At 37.0% G+C, this 14,430-nt stretch overlaps 3 protein-coding genes across 3 annotated transcripts; 2 read left to right on the forward strand and 1 right to left on the reverse strand.

The window, feature by feature from the left end:
• Window positions 1–208: 208 nt before the first annotated feature.
• LOC119075060 lies at window positions 209–1,649 on the forward strand. The gene is made up of 3 exons (XM_037181455.1): window positions 209–508; window positions 571–1,001; window positions 1,440–1,649. Exons 1-3 carry the CDS (start codon window positions 213–215, stop codon window positions 1,607–1,609), a joined length of 897 nt encoding a protein of 298 aa, XP_037037350.1. The 5' UTR covers window positions 209–212; the 3' UTR covers window positions 1,610–1,649.
• Window positions 1,650–4,593: 2,944 nt separating this feature from the next.
• On the reverse strand, window positions 4,594–5,910 carry LOC119075061. Its single transcript, XM_037181456.1, has 5 exons — window positions 5,750–5,910; window positions 5,427–5,652; window positions 5,057–5,363; window positions 4,865–4,983; window positions 4,594–4,800 (listed from the first exon to the last, which is right to left on the reverse strand). Exons 1-5 carry the CDS (start codon window positions 5,835–5,837, stop codon window positions 4,647–4,649), a joined length of 894 nt encoding a protein of 297 aa, XP_037037351.1. The 5' UTR covers window positions 5,838–5,910; the 3' UTR covers window positions 4,594–4,646.
• A 2,398-nt stretch (window positions 5,911–8,308) lies between these two features.
• Window positions 8,309–8,895, forward strand: LOC119075085 (tctex1 domain-containing protein 1-like). The gene is made up of 3 exons (XM_037181476.1): window positions 8,309–8,377; window positions 8,452–8,648; window positions 8,730–8,895. Exons 1-3 carry the CDS (start codon window positions 8,363–8,365, stop codon window positions 8,893–8,895), a joined length of 378 nt encoding a protein of 125 aa, XP_037037371.1. The 5' UTR covers window positions 8,309–8,362.
• Window positions 8,896–14,430: the final 5,535 nt, after the last annotated feature.

Genomic DNA, 14,430 nt, shown 5'->3' on the forward strand with positions numbered 1-14,430 from the left:
TTGAATCTGAAAATTCTGTAAGTTCCACAAAAATTCTGAAAATTCAAAAATAAAATCCGTGACACTGCGTCACATGTTACTCTTTTGTGTGTTTTTTTTTTTTTGGTTTATGATTTATTGATTTCCGCCGAAAAATATTTATCAACCGAATGTCGGCTATAAAATCCCGCATGTTATCACATACACAGGTCAGTCTAATATTTTCAAATAAAATGCGGTTCATTATTTTCATATATTGTTTGCTACAATATCAGGTTCATGGTCAGGATTGGTCAAACCGAACCGTTCGTGTCGACCTCAATGTTAATCGTAGATCTCCAAATGACCAACTTGATGTTCGCGTACAATCACCGAGAATTGTTTTTAGCGGAGTCGATGCCACAAATGGTCAATATCCTTGGACTATACTAACCTTGTCACAGACAACTGAACCAGTGTTCATTGCTTGTTCGGGTACAATCATCAGTGACAGCTATTTTCTTAGTGATTATGGCTGCGTTGAAGAACAGTAAATATATGAATCGTCGTCATGGACATCTATTAATTGTGTACGAAATATGTTCTATATAGCTGGGGGTTTCCGGTCACCTCGATGGCGATGTATGTTGGATCAGCTCAATGGCAATGGCCCGACAGGGGGGAACCAACAAATTTCGTACGACATTATTGGTACATCGAAGCGTCGCCTGAAAATAGTCCTGCAATTGTTTTGTGTAGAATTCATGAGCCATTGACATTTAATCCGAATGTTCAACCCATCCGTTTGCCTTATGCTGCAAACGCTAATTTCTCATATGAGGCATGGTCGTCCTTAATACTCGGATACCGACTCTCAGCCCCCAATCAGTTGCAATTTGTACCGAGCAACATATTCAACAACAACCAATGCGAGTTCGAAATACGTTTCGGTCAAGATCGTGGTATCATTGGTGATCATGAATTATGCGGTACTATTAACAATCAAACTGGATCAGGCTTAATACGCCATTTTGGCATTACAGGTAACATTCGTTAACATTTGTCATAAATAAGGGGTTGTGTACGAAAATCAGAGAAATGATAACAGAGTGCGTTGCGTCCGTATCGCCGGATAGAATGCGTATGACGACATTTTTGAAAAAAATTGAAACCCATGGCCTCGGCTGTTAAAAAATGTGGTTATGTCACATAACTTATGTCATCATGTATGAAATAATAAAAAATAATTAATTTTCGACTCGACGGATTCAAGCCGAACAAAGTGTGTTCAGTTTCACACGGGGAAAAAAGGAATTTCACTTTGTTGGACTTCGATCCGTCCGTCGAGTCGAAAATTAATTATTTTGCTTTTTGGTATTTGTGAGCCACCAATGTCCATATGAACGCAAATTAAATCTTCAACTGTCGATCGTAAATTTGAAATAGACGTTTTCTTACCAGTTGATTTGATTTTCTTTCAGGTGGAGCTTGGATGGTATATGAATACGCGCCAGACTTTGATCTACACCCAGTTGTTATTGGGATTTATCAGTACCAGATTATTAATGGAACTGCAACATACGGAGTGGGGACCAGAGTCACCCCTTTCTTGGACTGGATTGACACACTCACCGGTGGATTATTGAAATAAGAATTATGTGCTTTAAAGTTTTAACTTCAATAAAAGCAATGCCATTTTGTCACCACTTTTTTCCTTTACAGACGTAACTCTCAGTCACTGATCATTTTATTCGACCATTCCGAGGACCATTACCGTTAAATAAATAATTGTTTTGTTTCTAGTCTAAATAATTTGTCCGCCATTTCATTGCGTTCAATCCCGCTGTGTCCTGGGATCCATACTAGTGTAATGACGTTTCAGTTATCTCCTGCAGCCTCTCTACACTCTAATGCAAGGAGGAGGTGAATTTATTTGCTTTTAATACTTTTACCGCACCTTGGCTCTCGGTGCAGATTATGTTGTGTCCCTGGACACAGATTATTTCCAATGAGCCTTGTAGGATCCCCATCAATCTCCGATAGATACCATTGATTCAGAGCCGCATCATTGTTCTAGCAGGAGCCAGTCGGCTGAGGGTTTGCATTGCCTTCAGTGTTTATATAATTTGGATTAGACTAATCACTATTAGACAAAGAACCATAGCCTATTTTAGGTAATTTCTTAAAGAATTTTCGGGAATTTTCGAGAATTTTCGGGAATTTGATTGCAAGTAAAATAAACCTTCACTCAACAATTCGTTGATTTTAATGTCCGATTTAAGTATACTGATAACAATTCTAGAATAAGCAACTTAAAAGATATCGATATTAGGAAGTGAATCAAATTAAAATTGAATTTTCGGACTCCGTTCCACAGTTTTCTTTGCCGATGCTTCTTCGAAGACACCTTTAAACCACTTCTGTTCTTTAGACTTAAAATTTGTGTGCGGTTTTCGATTCTTTAAGGCCATCCAATGATTGATTGCTGCTGTCGGATCAAAAGCAGCTAAGGGTGGCATGTTGCAATTTACGTATAAATAATTATATAAAGTTGCAGCAGACGCTGAAGCCCTGTCATCGTCCTTGAACGTGTTGTATTTATCTGTACAGTAGAAAGAAATAATTACTGAACATACGAATCAATCGTTCCACATCAGCTGAGTTCGGTTTGGCTGCAGCAATGCGGGCTAGTGCTATTTTTACCGTGGACAACTAGTCGGGATGATATTCGCTTAACTTTTGTAGAGTATCGAGAGGCGATTTGAACTCATAATACTTCAATGATTCTGCTGCAACGAAGTACTCTTCATTAAATTGAGTTTCGTCCAAGTCGGGAACGATGAATGAATCAGAAATCAGACATTTTTATATGAAAAACGCGTGCGAAACGGGGGGGGGGTCAAAAATTAACCGTCCACCGCGTGCGTAATTTGTGAATGGCCCCTAAACAATTTTTTTTGTCAAATGTGCCACCTAAATGAGAGTGAAGCGGCTTTAATTTGCAAAATTTGTTAAATCCGTCACAATTTTCGACAAAAAAATTGAGGTTGGATGAAATCGTCGTCGTTTTTGTAGTCAAGTTTGTGTTTGATACTCGATGATGGTGTATGCATATGATAGTTATTTCCAAAATTTAGATTTAGATTATTTTTACATTTTAATTTTTTTTCGAGTGTTCGGGCCGGATCTAATTAGAAAAGCCCGCACGAACAGAATATTTCCATTTTCAAAGCCCGTCCGGCCTGAGCCCGGTTGGGCCGGATAAAAAATCGGACAGCGCGACATTTTCGGGCGGCCCGCACATCTCTAATGTGCAGTTGAAGTTTTCAACCAAAACGAGCCGTCAGAACAGTCGGAGCGTTTGCTGCGACTGAGCCCCGTACAAACCCGTACATCTATTGCGTACGTGACCCTAGTTCGTCCGTCGCCCTACTCTTACCGTAAGCCTACTGCGCCCGTAAACGTCGGTAAAGTAAAATTCTTATGAAATGTGTACGTCTTAAAAATTGCGCCCCGTACGACGTTCCTTTCAAATGTAACACAAATTTCGAATTGACCTAAAATTAAGTAAGTATCATTTTCACCGATTTATATTGATTTTACAAAAATCCAAAATGGCGGCCGACGGCCATTTTGTTAGGAGGTGGAAAGTAGTACGGCTGCTTTACATTCGTTAGTACCTTTCAAACAAAAAAAAAATTTGAAATTCGGTCAAAGTTTACTCGAGATATTAACAAAAAAACACCACCTTCACTGTACGGCCGAGTAGCCACATATAAGCTCACTCCAAGAGACCTAGCTCACGCTCCGGTGAATCGAATTTCATAAACTTTTTTTCCCCTGATTGGTACGGTCAATACCTATCTAATAAAGCAAAATCCATCTAAATACGTTCAAATTTGGCCAACCTACAAGCAAAAACGGCTTGCCGCCCTGTACCTAGTTCACACCAAGGGGTCTAACTTACGAGTCGGTCATCCAATTTTCATAAACTTTTTTTTTTGTCGATCGGTATTGTAAATACCTTTCATTTGACGTATCACTTACAAGTGTAGTGCTTAAATGTCTGGAGATATCGTCGAAAAACAGTTAGGCACTTATTGGGCCCCAGCTCCGGAAGGGTCGACCCAAAATCGCCCATCTTCGAACTTAGCCTCACTATTTTGACTATCTTTCAGGGGAAAAAAAATTTTGAAATCGGATTTGATTTACTCAAGATATCGACGTGACAGACGGACGGACGGACAAAATTTTTATTGCGGATTCGTTATCTATGAACATAGGCAAACACTTTGCCCTTACCGTCTGCTTCGAATTCCATCAATTACACACGGCATCGTAATCCTATAAGCCCCTTCGTACTTCGTACGGGGCTAATAAGACCCTATTTGCCCCGGAAGTACATGCAATTACCTTTCTAATGACACCCCACATGACCCTATACGGCTCGTGTTACTGGAGAAATTTTTGTAAGAAAAGTGCATGTTTTCGGTTTTTGATCACCAAAGTGGTTTTGGCTTCTGGGGTCGAATACCTTATTGGGCATGTATAAAAAAGTCCAACGGAAAATTCATCCGATTTCAAGATTCTGTTTTTCAAAAGAATCACTCTATGTGTCTTAATAATGTAACAATATTCGCTCAGACAAGTGTTTTTATTCAAATACGTATCAACAAATTTTGCCAAAATTACCACTCAAAAACGAATCCGTTTCCACGTTGATATCCGTATCCGTTCGACTGAAAGACTCCAAGAATGCCAATATAATCAGGAGCAGAATCCCCGTATATTGTTGACCGTGCTGGGACAACGTGTGTTTTGGTACTGTTTCGTTCACAAAATCTATACAATTTAATTGTTGAATATATAAGTCAATTTAATAAACGAGCAAAGTTCTTCACGTTACCTCCAAATAAACTTTTCTTGTTCATCGACTGAGGGCAGAGAGTTGCATGCAGCGTTATAAAATGCTAACGAGTCTCCGAACATACAGTAAGCTGACGGTTGAATATCATGATACGTTACCTGCAATCCGTGTGCAAAGACATTAGGCTTACTAGCGCCTAGCTTCATCCTAAAAGACATTTAATTGTTTTACCTTAACCTTCCATTCACCTAAGCCACTCATGATAGCTCTATCCTGCCGCAAACCCAGATAAGTTATAATTTCATTATTCGGATAGATTCCTCCATCTTCTGGATATTTAACAATTTCTGTTTCAGCGGGAATTCTTTCCCTATAATGATGGGTAAACGTTGGGGGATTACTGATATCTGGACCGCATCCACGGAACAACAATGTAAAACTTGGCGTGGGATTGACAGGACCCCAGTGGTTGAGAGTTGAAAAGGTAACTAAAATTAGCGGACCATTGAAATGCCTTACTTTGAATTCTCCGTGACGACTAGAATTAAATTGACGAAAACATTGTCGAATATAGTCATGGCTAGTTGAATTCAATACTCACACAGTAGAGTAAGGATAAATTCCTCCAATTTCACCATCGAGCGCCAAAGTGAGAATTTCAATGTATTGGCTAGACGATGAGAATGAATCCTCAAGCAGCCGAACTTCAATTTTTGAGTTAATGTCACTACGGATCAACCACATACAACCCGTATTGTTACCGTAGCCGGTGTGATTATATCGAATGATACCGGAATCTGCCACAATATTTCCTCCACATGTTGTAGCTGGTACGTACATAATAAGTTCCGAGTTCTATTATTGCCATATCCAGTCAGGAGTCAGACTCCGCTGTTTTTGGTAGTATGGTATGGTAGTACTCACATTCAACAAAATCCGTACATGTTTGTGCTGTTACAAGCTGGTACTGAAATACCAGCATTACGAACACAACAATTTCTATAGCGGCCATATCGCTCCTAAAAGTTTGGAGCACACTTGCTTCTGATGTTATGTCTAACCATTTCTTACCTTTTATACCACCACCATATCTCCGCTCTATCGAATTGATTACCGAGAAATCATTATAAAGATCAAGAAATTCATTAATTTTATCTTGGCAACAAATATTTATCATTACAGTTCCGAATCGGAAGGTGTTTGTGCTGTTATATTGGTGAATTTATATCAAAGTCTTTGTTGTTGACGATATGCTTAATTTTAATGAACCAGTGCCTCATCATGAATTTTTATCTTTTCGGAAAACTCTTCACAAGATTTACGACAAGCAATTCAAAAAACATGATAACGACAATCCATTTTATCAACGAAAGTGAAATTGTACAGTGAACGACATCTCAAATGTCTCACTGTCAAATTTTTCTGAGAATTTTATTGTGTCATTGCAAATTCACAATGACATTCTCTGAAAAAAATGACAGTGAGACATTTGAGATGTCGTTCACTGTATATCGAGCCGAAGACAAGAATCGATTATTACCCAAGATAATAATTCGCTTGGTCCGAGTTCAGATCTGTGCCTTCTGTTCGTAGTTTATTATTTGTTATTAAACGTTTTACTGTAAATTAAAATACGTTTTGACGGAAAAGCCGATAAAATTGTATCGATAATGACGGGGCAGCCCCGAATTCAATATATGTTTTTCTGTTATCAGTAGCATTCAAATTGCAAATTTCATGAAATAAACTTTTTTTGTTATAGTTAGAGTTATAGTTAGGCCAAACGTGGGACTCATTGGCGGCTCATTCTTGTTGGTGATTGCTATATAACGACATAGTAAAGTAAACTGGCAGGAGCAATTAATTTTTCGAAATTAAAATTAGGAACCTCAGAAATCAGGCGATGTCATAGGATTATCTTTCTTTTTTCAAAATTTATCATGAAAAAGTGTTTTCATCTACTCGTAGAAGACATTCCGACAAGAACGTTGGTAGAGCTGACAAAATTGCGAATTTTTCGTCGAATCTAACTTGTAATGGATTCTTTTGCTTCCTATTGGCGTCCAAAAGTGCCATTTTAGTTTCTTTATTTTTAAAAGCGAAAAAAAGGCTGCAATGCGCAACCAGTAAAAAACGATCTTTTCAAAAAAAAAACAAAGTTACAATAAATAAAAGTCATCAATTCTACTTCGTCCTAAAGTCCCCAAAATGCAACTAGCGTTTCTCCGTTGAATTGCAATAGAAACCTTTTGTAATAAGTAATCCATTGATCGGGGTTCGCCAGAAGCTTTTCGCATTAATTAACCCAATTTCTTTATAAATGTACTTGTTTCAGGACCCATGCAATAGGGCGTATCGAATTTTGAGAATTTTAAGGGTCGCGATAGCCTGTGTGCGGAAAACGTAGATCATTGAAAACTAAGTCCAGGCATATGGTTGATGGATCCGAAGGTGCCCGGGAAGAAGTCCCCCCGGACGACTTTAACTTTCAAATGGTCATAACTCGGAAAGTTAAGAGTATTTTTGAAAACAATGTTCTAGCAGGATGTAGAGCGTTAAAAACTACAAAACTGCCAAAGAAACCGATGGTCCAAAAGGTGTGTCTGTCGAGGTTTTCTAACATCGAAAGTTCGACATATTGGTTTTTGACTTTTATTTCCTGAGAGACAAATTATTAAGTTTAGCTTTTGGCATGAGGTTGTAGAGGAGGTCGAGTACTACCAGTACACTAGGCATTGTCCCGGTCGGCGATCCATCCGAAACCACTTTTTCAACATTAATGAATGAACTTTTTAAGTGTACCCACGTCGCCCACGAAGCCAGTGCAGACAATGTAACCGGTGTTGCTGAGTCGAGGTAACCTTGGCCAGTAAGTGCACATAATATTCCATAACAGTAGCTGAACTCTTTTACAAAAATACTTACACACACACACATAAAACGTTCATTTTACATGAAAATATATGTGGCTTGTATGGGAACTTCCTAAAGCCCCAGCTCCTAAACGAGATCATGTCGACCCAATTTTTTTTTGTCAAAAGTCTTAGAATCATGCCCAGAAACTACTCCCAAAATTTCAGCAAAATCGTAGGAGTTGTTCTCGAGATAGATTCCACAAACAAACAAACAAACAAAGGTTGGTAAAATTCATCATTTCAGAATGGGTCAAATCTGACCTTTCCCATACAAAAATCTAGATTTTGAAATGCAATATCTCGGCCAATTTTGAACCCTATGAGACGTGCGATAGCTCGCTGAACTCGTATTGACGCCCAGAACACGATTATCATACTCTAAGAGTCGTGGGAGCCAAGGGAGAAAAGTCAAAAAGTTGCTGTATATATGTTCCTTAGTCCCTAAATTTTTTTTTTAATTTTTTGTAGTGTGGACTTGCGTCACGCCTGCTTACTAACGTGCAGGCATGATTATTATATTTACAGCTGTAAATGGCAAGGTCATACAAATTCAGCAAAAACATAGTAAAGAAATCGTTTCCACAAAAAGCAAATTTAATTATTAAACGAAAGTGGAAACAACATGGCAACAAATAGAGTAATTTTCCTTTCTATTGAATTTTACTTTTTGATTTCAAATTAACGTTAAACTTAAAATCAAATCCACAATAGCCTGGACCCAGGTATCAGCCAACGTATTGTCTCGAACCGAAAGTGCCGTTCGACAAATTTGAATGTGAACGATTGATGGAAACGGTTATCAATGAAGCAATGCTTGGATTCCAGTTTGAAGCCGAAGAAGCGGAAGTAATGTCGGAAAAATTGAGCAAGGAAATTTTGCAAAAAGTGAAAAACTTGACCTACGATCGGTTGGTATTTTTTTGATGATTCGGAATTATTGTCTTTTCCGGTTCGTTGACAAAATTACCATTTTTTCTTATTCAATTTAGATACAAGTTCGTTTGTGTTGTAACATTGGGCGAGAAGTACATGCAGGGCTATTGTGATATATTTAAATGTCTATGGGATATGAGCAAAGATTCGTTTGCAATTTATTTATACGAAACTGCAACATTATTCGTAAGCGCTGTTCTGTTTGCTGTTTATTTCGATTGAAATGATTTTCGTGGTATGTTCAATTGTGTAGTGATTACTCCGATATCTTCTATTTAGTAAATGAAATATAAAAGTGTTAAGAAACCGTTACACGGAAAACTCATATATGCACCCCAGACGAAGAAATCGGGAACAGCTTCACGATTATAGAACATTAGTTGTGTGCTGCATATTGATCTGAGGATCATACAATGCCCGCCTAATGAATATTGTTGTTGTGTGCTGGATATTATTTTTCAGCGTGCAGGTCTTAGCTGTATGCCTGTTTTATAATATAAAATGACGCCATTTTTTTCAATTCAATAAACAACCTAATTTATCGTTTAATAGAAGAAATTGATTTAATTAACTATATCAATTTTATTTGCGTTAGCAAAAAAAAAACAAAAAAACTTTTTCAATTTTTTTTTATTTTCAATTTTATTATTATTATTTGTTATTAGCCGTAGATTTATATTTAAATTCATCATATTAAATTGCTAACAGAATTTTTTTTTTGCTTACGCTTTTTCCGGTCACCCACCCAAGTACGGACCGCGACCATCGATGCTTAACCTCAGTTTCTGACTGCCAACGACTTTACCACTGCTGCTATACTGCTTGCATATAGTGGCAGTCTTATTTCGAACCGTTGTTACTTTGCTTTATGCAGCACACAGGCATATTTATACCTGCATGCTGAATATTGACTAAATGAATAAAGTCGTCCGTATTTAGAATGGGTTATGCAACAACATTTAATTGAATTTATTTTCTATGAAATGTAGCCCCACTAAGCAATGTCATCGGATATTATTATTTTAATTCTGAGCCTGGTTCTGAATTAGAGGTTTTTTCAATCGTTCTACAAAAAAACTGTTCACATTAATAGTGAGCATCTATTACGCGAATTAATAAATTAAGATTGGCTCACCTAGTTTGTGTATATTACGTAGGTGGAAGCACGGGGTTTCAGGTGGTTTCGAACATTTAGTTTTTTCATGTTGCAGATATTGCAGTGTCAAATTCTGTCCAAGATGTGACATATTTGCAAGGTATTGGCCTTTTTCACAAAGTATAATCAGCGTAACCTTCGTAAAAAGAATCTTGAATCTGACAAGAGCACGTGTGCCAACGTGTAAAAAACAAATGTTCAAAACCCCCTGCTGAACCGTGGCGATCCTCTTGTCAAACGGACAGTACATAAACAAATTCCATCATTTATTGCTGAATACCACCAACTATTTCTGTTAACATTTCAAAAGCCTTTAACACCGAAAATGGATTTAAAAGTCCGTTCGTCAAAATTTCTATTGAAATACATAAATGTAACATTATCATTGCATATTAATTCGGTAAAAATAGAAATAACTTTAAATGAAGGAATAAAATTAGATTTGATAATCATCTTTATGCGTATGTTCTTGAGATCTTCCTTTTATTTCATTAAAACAATAAATTTATTGCTGCATAGTCCATTCTAAATACAGACGACTTTATTCATTTAGTCAATATTCAGCATGCAGGTATAGTTCGATAGTACCATTTAGTCAATATTCGGCATGCAGGTAAAGTTAAGTAATACATCCCACAACTAATTTGAAGATATAATTCAGCACGCAGCAAATATATACCTGGGAACCTCACAATATTCCTACGAGCTGAATAATATTGTTGCCGGAACTATATTTTGAAAATATTCATATTACATGTTTATTGTAATACAACACACGGGAACATTATTCAGTCTGCAGCAAATATATGCAGCACACAACAAATGTCAAATTTGCCGAATTTTCCGTGTATAGTGTTTGAAGCTCTAACAGTACAACATCTCTACTCTATCCATTACATTTTTTGCCGTACATTCATTCAAAAATCTAATTTTCACAGCAATGTCAACTTGAAGTCGTAACATCATTATGTGTGTTGAAAACGAACACTGTTCATCGAATATCGGAGTCTAAAAATATGGGCGTTTGTGTTTTCCCGATTTTTCTATTAAACGTTTATTCGCAGACGCTAATTGCACCCAAGTGCAAAAAGACACTATTTGCACCCAATTATTGTCGAAACACTGAATTGTAAGGCTGATCTGTACAACGAATATTAAAGGTACATCTGTCGAAACACCCAATTGCAAATAATTTACTTGAGACTATTCACACCCGAGTGCTATTTTACACAAATGAGTATGCCAATCGATAAAATTCCATAAAAGATGCAAACCTAGCAAAATCTAGCTCTTAACCTTTGAGAACAACGAAGATATCAATGCTTGAATGTGAATTCCCATACAAAAATAACGGATTCGACCGCGTTTTTTTGTGCAGCGCTACAAACCATTTCGGTATCCACGCGTTTAGTGGTATGGTTTGTAGCGCTACATAAAAAAGCGGTCGAATCCGATATTTTGAATTTTTGTATGGGAATTCACATTCAAACGTTGATATCTCCGTTGTTTTTAAAGAATAAGATTTTGCTAGGTTTGCACCTTTTATGGAGTTTTATCGATTGGCATACTCATTTGTGTAAAACAATTAGAAGAAAATTTTTACTCATCATTTTAAACACACACGCGTGAGTTGCGAGTTTCAAAATTGTTCCACCATGTAATGAATCATTGCAGCAGGGTGCACTGTATTCTATTTTATTGCTTGCCCATGCGAAAATTGATTCTTACATATCAATTTCTATAAATAGCAACAAAAGCTGATTTAAATACAACTATCTCCGTAGACAAAATCAACAAAACAAATAGAAATTTTTTCGGCACTATAAAACCAGTACACAGCCGAAATCGGCTCATACTTCTTCATAAAAATATCCCGAAAATATTGGTATTGGTACAGCAGTATTGGTACTGCTGTACCAATACCAATATTTTCCGTACCGAAAGTGATCGAAGTGATCACACCATAGCAGGTGCCATATTGTCATTGAATTGTTATTCCGTTCCATGATAATACATTCTAAGCAATGATTTTGTCGTTTTTGTTATTTAGACGAAAAATTTTGCAGTGAAGTGAAATGAATTGTATCTAAAATTAATCAATGTGTGAAGTGTTTTCGAATTGAAGTGAAAAATACGCAACTAAAAGTGCTCGCCATGTGTGTTCATAACAAACATTGAAATTTTTGCTAGAACAAATATGGCTGACGCTTTCAGTTTTGTGATTTTTCTTTTTAAGAATTGAAATTCTTTTGCCACACTGAACTCTCGCCACTGCAAAATAATTGTCCAAAAACACAAAACATCAATAATTATTCCCGTTTTCATGTTAGAGAGCATAAAATATTTCAGATGACGCATTCACCTTCATATGGCTGCACCCCACGAAAACTGATTTTACATGAATGACTCGAGCACCCCGCGAAAATAGAGATTTCCTGACGAAAGTGTCACGCAAATATCCCTCATGTAATCGACCATTTTCGCAGGGGCCAAATTGATATGTAAGAATAAATTTTCGCATGGGGCAAGCAATAAAATTCTTTCCACTCAAATTATATGTGTGGCTCTTAGATATAGAGTTAGTAACGAGTATTTTTGGTCTTGCTGTGCATGTTTACGTTAATCGTATATGTCCCGATGTTTGCAAAGTTCGAGGTTAAAATTTACTTTGTGCACCGTACAACTGAAATTTCATATTCTTATTAGGCTACTTGTTTATAGAGGCAGCGTACGGTTGAAAATTGATCTTTTCTTTGGGTTCTCTTTCTGGTTATTTTCTATAGCTGACCTGTTGACCTCGTCGATGCAATTAGAGTTCCGCACCGTTCGCAGGTGTTAATTTTTTTTATCTCCTGCAAGCTGATATTTCATACATTACGCGTTTCTGCATATAAGCACAAACACATACATAACCACAGCCTATACGATTGGATAATTCACACATAACCCACCTAGGGTAAATTTACTTTCCATCTACATATTTGAAAAAAAAAAATCGCCGAACGGCGGAAGCGAACACGGGACCAGCAGCATATCAACCAAACATGCTGACCACCACGTCAACAAATCACCTAACGCGATGCAATTGGTGTCGGTAGTGGTTCGTTAGTCACTTCTACATCGATCAAATAATCAGAGTAGTCGGAATGATGTGATTTGAACGAAATGTTGAGGTGGATAGTATATGTGTGTGAGTAAGTAAATAAAGGATTCTCTGTATGATGTTTTTTTTTTGTTGTGAATGCGTTTTAAAACAACATGCTTAATTAATTAATTTTAAATCCAAATTTTTGTGGTTATTTCGCTAATGTATGAAATATCAGCTTGCAGGAGATAAAACATTGTTCTACCTTGGTGTATATTTCTCGAATCACTTCTTATGTACAATTGTATATACACTCGCTGGCGCTCGTTATATACAATTGTACATACGAAGTTATTCTCGAAATATACACCAAGGTAGAAAATGTACTATTTTTCTTTTTTGTTGAACTCTCTGTGTAGGTTTCGTTAATCTACAAGATTTAACATTTAATCTGCTAACAAATGACCATCAAGCGTCAACTTGTGTTCAGGAAAACCTTGTAAGAAAGATAGAATTTCTCTCGAATAAATCAACCGACTGTTGTCACGCACATTTATAACGCACACAGTAAATCGTCTGTTGATACGACGATGAAAGTTATGTCAACAAAACGAAAACGTTGAAGATTGTTGACAAAATATAAAATTTTGCTTGGTATGGTAAAAAAAACGGAAAAATTATTTAATGATGAAACGCGACCAAAACAGCAACAGCAAAGTGTACGAATCGGTACGAATGTGAACTTTTCAGCTGAGTTCACACCCGCCCTGAACAAAAATAAAGTTTTACCGAAAATGCACCCAAAAATTGATCGCTGTTCTGAATAGAGGGACCCTAGGGGAGTTCAAAACGATGGTCCGTTAAGCTGGACCAGATGCTTCCCCAACCCATACAATTTTTTCCTTAGTTGTATGGGTGTGGGGAAGCATCTGGTCCAGCTTAACGGACCATCGTTTTGAACTCCCCTAGGGTCCCTCTATTCAGAACAGCGATCAATTTTTGGGTGCATTTTCGGTAAAACTTTATTTTTGTTCAGGAAGGTGTGAGTTTCAATAATTCGAACGATGTTAACTTTGGAATTCAAATTGCACAGCCGAGCCGATAATAATCTGTTGCGTTATTCATGTTGCCAAAATATTCGCTGTATATTTACCCATTGATATGTTCCGAACGCGAAATATAAGAATTCGACGGTTATTCGATATTTTTCAATCAATTATTCATAGAACAAACATTCCCAAACATAATAGGGTAACGGCACCGGTTACGAGCCCCCCGCCGGTTACGAGCCTCCCAAGTGAATTATTGCTAATATTTATTATTTCTTATACAAAATTAGTATGTACCAACTACTTATTTAACTGAAAGATATACTTTAAATCTTCCAATTTATCCACACTTACCATCTCAGAACTCAAAACTGAGATCGTGGTGATCCAATTTTTATTGCTTTGTCGGAGAAAGAAAAAATTTGTCAAAAAGCTTACTGTACGGCTAAGAGAAGCGGTGTTATGGT

Source organism: Bradysia coprophila, unplaced genomic scaffold (assembly GCF_014529535.1).
Source record: "Bradysia coprophila strain Holo2 unplaced genomic scaffold, BU_Bcop_v1 contig_176, whole genome shotgun sequence".
Classification (NCBI taxonomy): Eukaryota; Metazoa; Arthropoda; class Insecta; order Diptera; family Sciaridae; genus Bradysia; species Bradysia coprophila.

Excerpts from the sequence above, each read along its gene's own strand:
- LOC119075061 (XM_037181456.1), bottom strand. The coding sequence starts at position 5,837 with ATGGCCGCTATAGAAATTGTTGTGTTCGTAATGCTGGTATTTCAGTAC. Across the intron at positions 5,653-5,749 it reads ATGTACGGATTTTGTTGAAT|CTACAACATGTGGAGGAAAT; the intron begins GTGAGTACTACC and ends TGTACGTACCAG. Across the intron at positions 4,984-5,056 it reads TAGGTGAATGGAAGGTTAAG|GTAACGTATCATGATATTCA; the intron begins GTAAAACAATTA and ends CACGGATTGCAG.
- LOC119075060 (XM_037181455.1), top strand. The coding sequence starts at position 213 with ATGCGGTTCATTATTTTCATATATTGTTTGCTACAATATCAGGTTCAT. Across the intron at positions 509-570 it reads TATGGCTGCGTTGAAGAACA|CTGGGGGTTTCCGGTCACCT; the intron begins GTAAATATATGA and ends TGTTCTATATAG. Across the intron at positions 1,002-1,439 it reads ACGCCATTTTGGCATTACAG|GTGGAGCTTGGATGGTATAT; the intron begins GTAACATTCGTT and ends ATTTTCTTTCAG.
- LOC119075085 (XM_037181476.1), top strand. Across the intron at positions 8,649-8,729 it reads AAAAACTTGACCTACGATCG|ATACAAGTTCGTTTGTGTTG; the intron begins GTTGGTATTTTT and ends TATTCAATTTAG.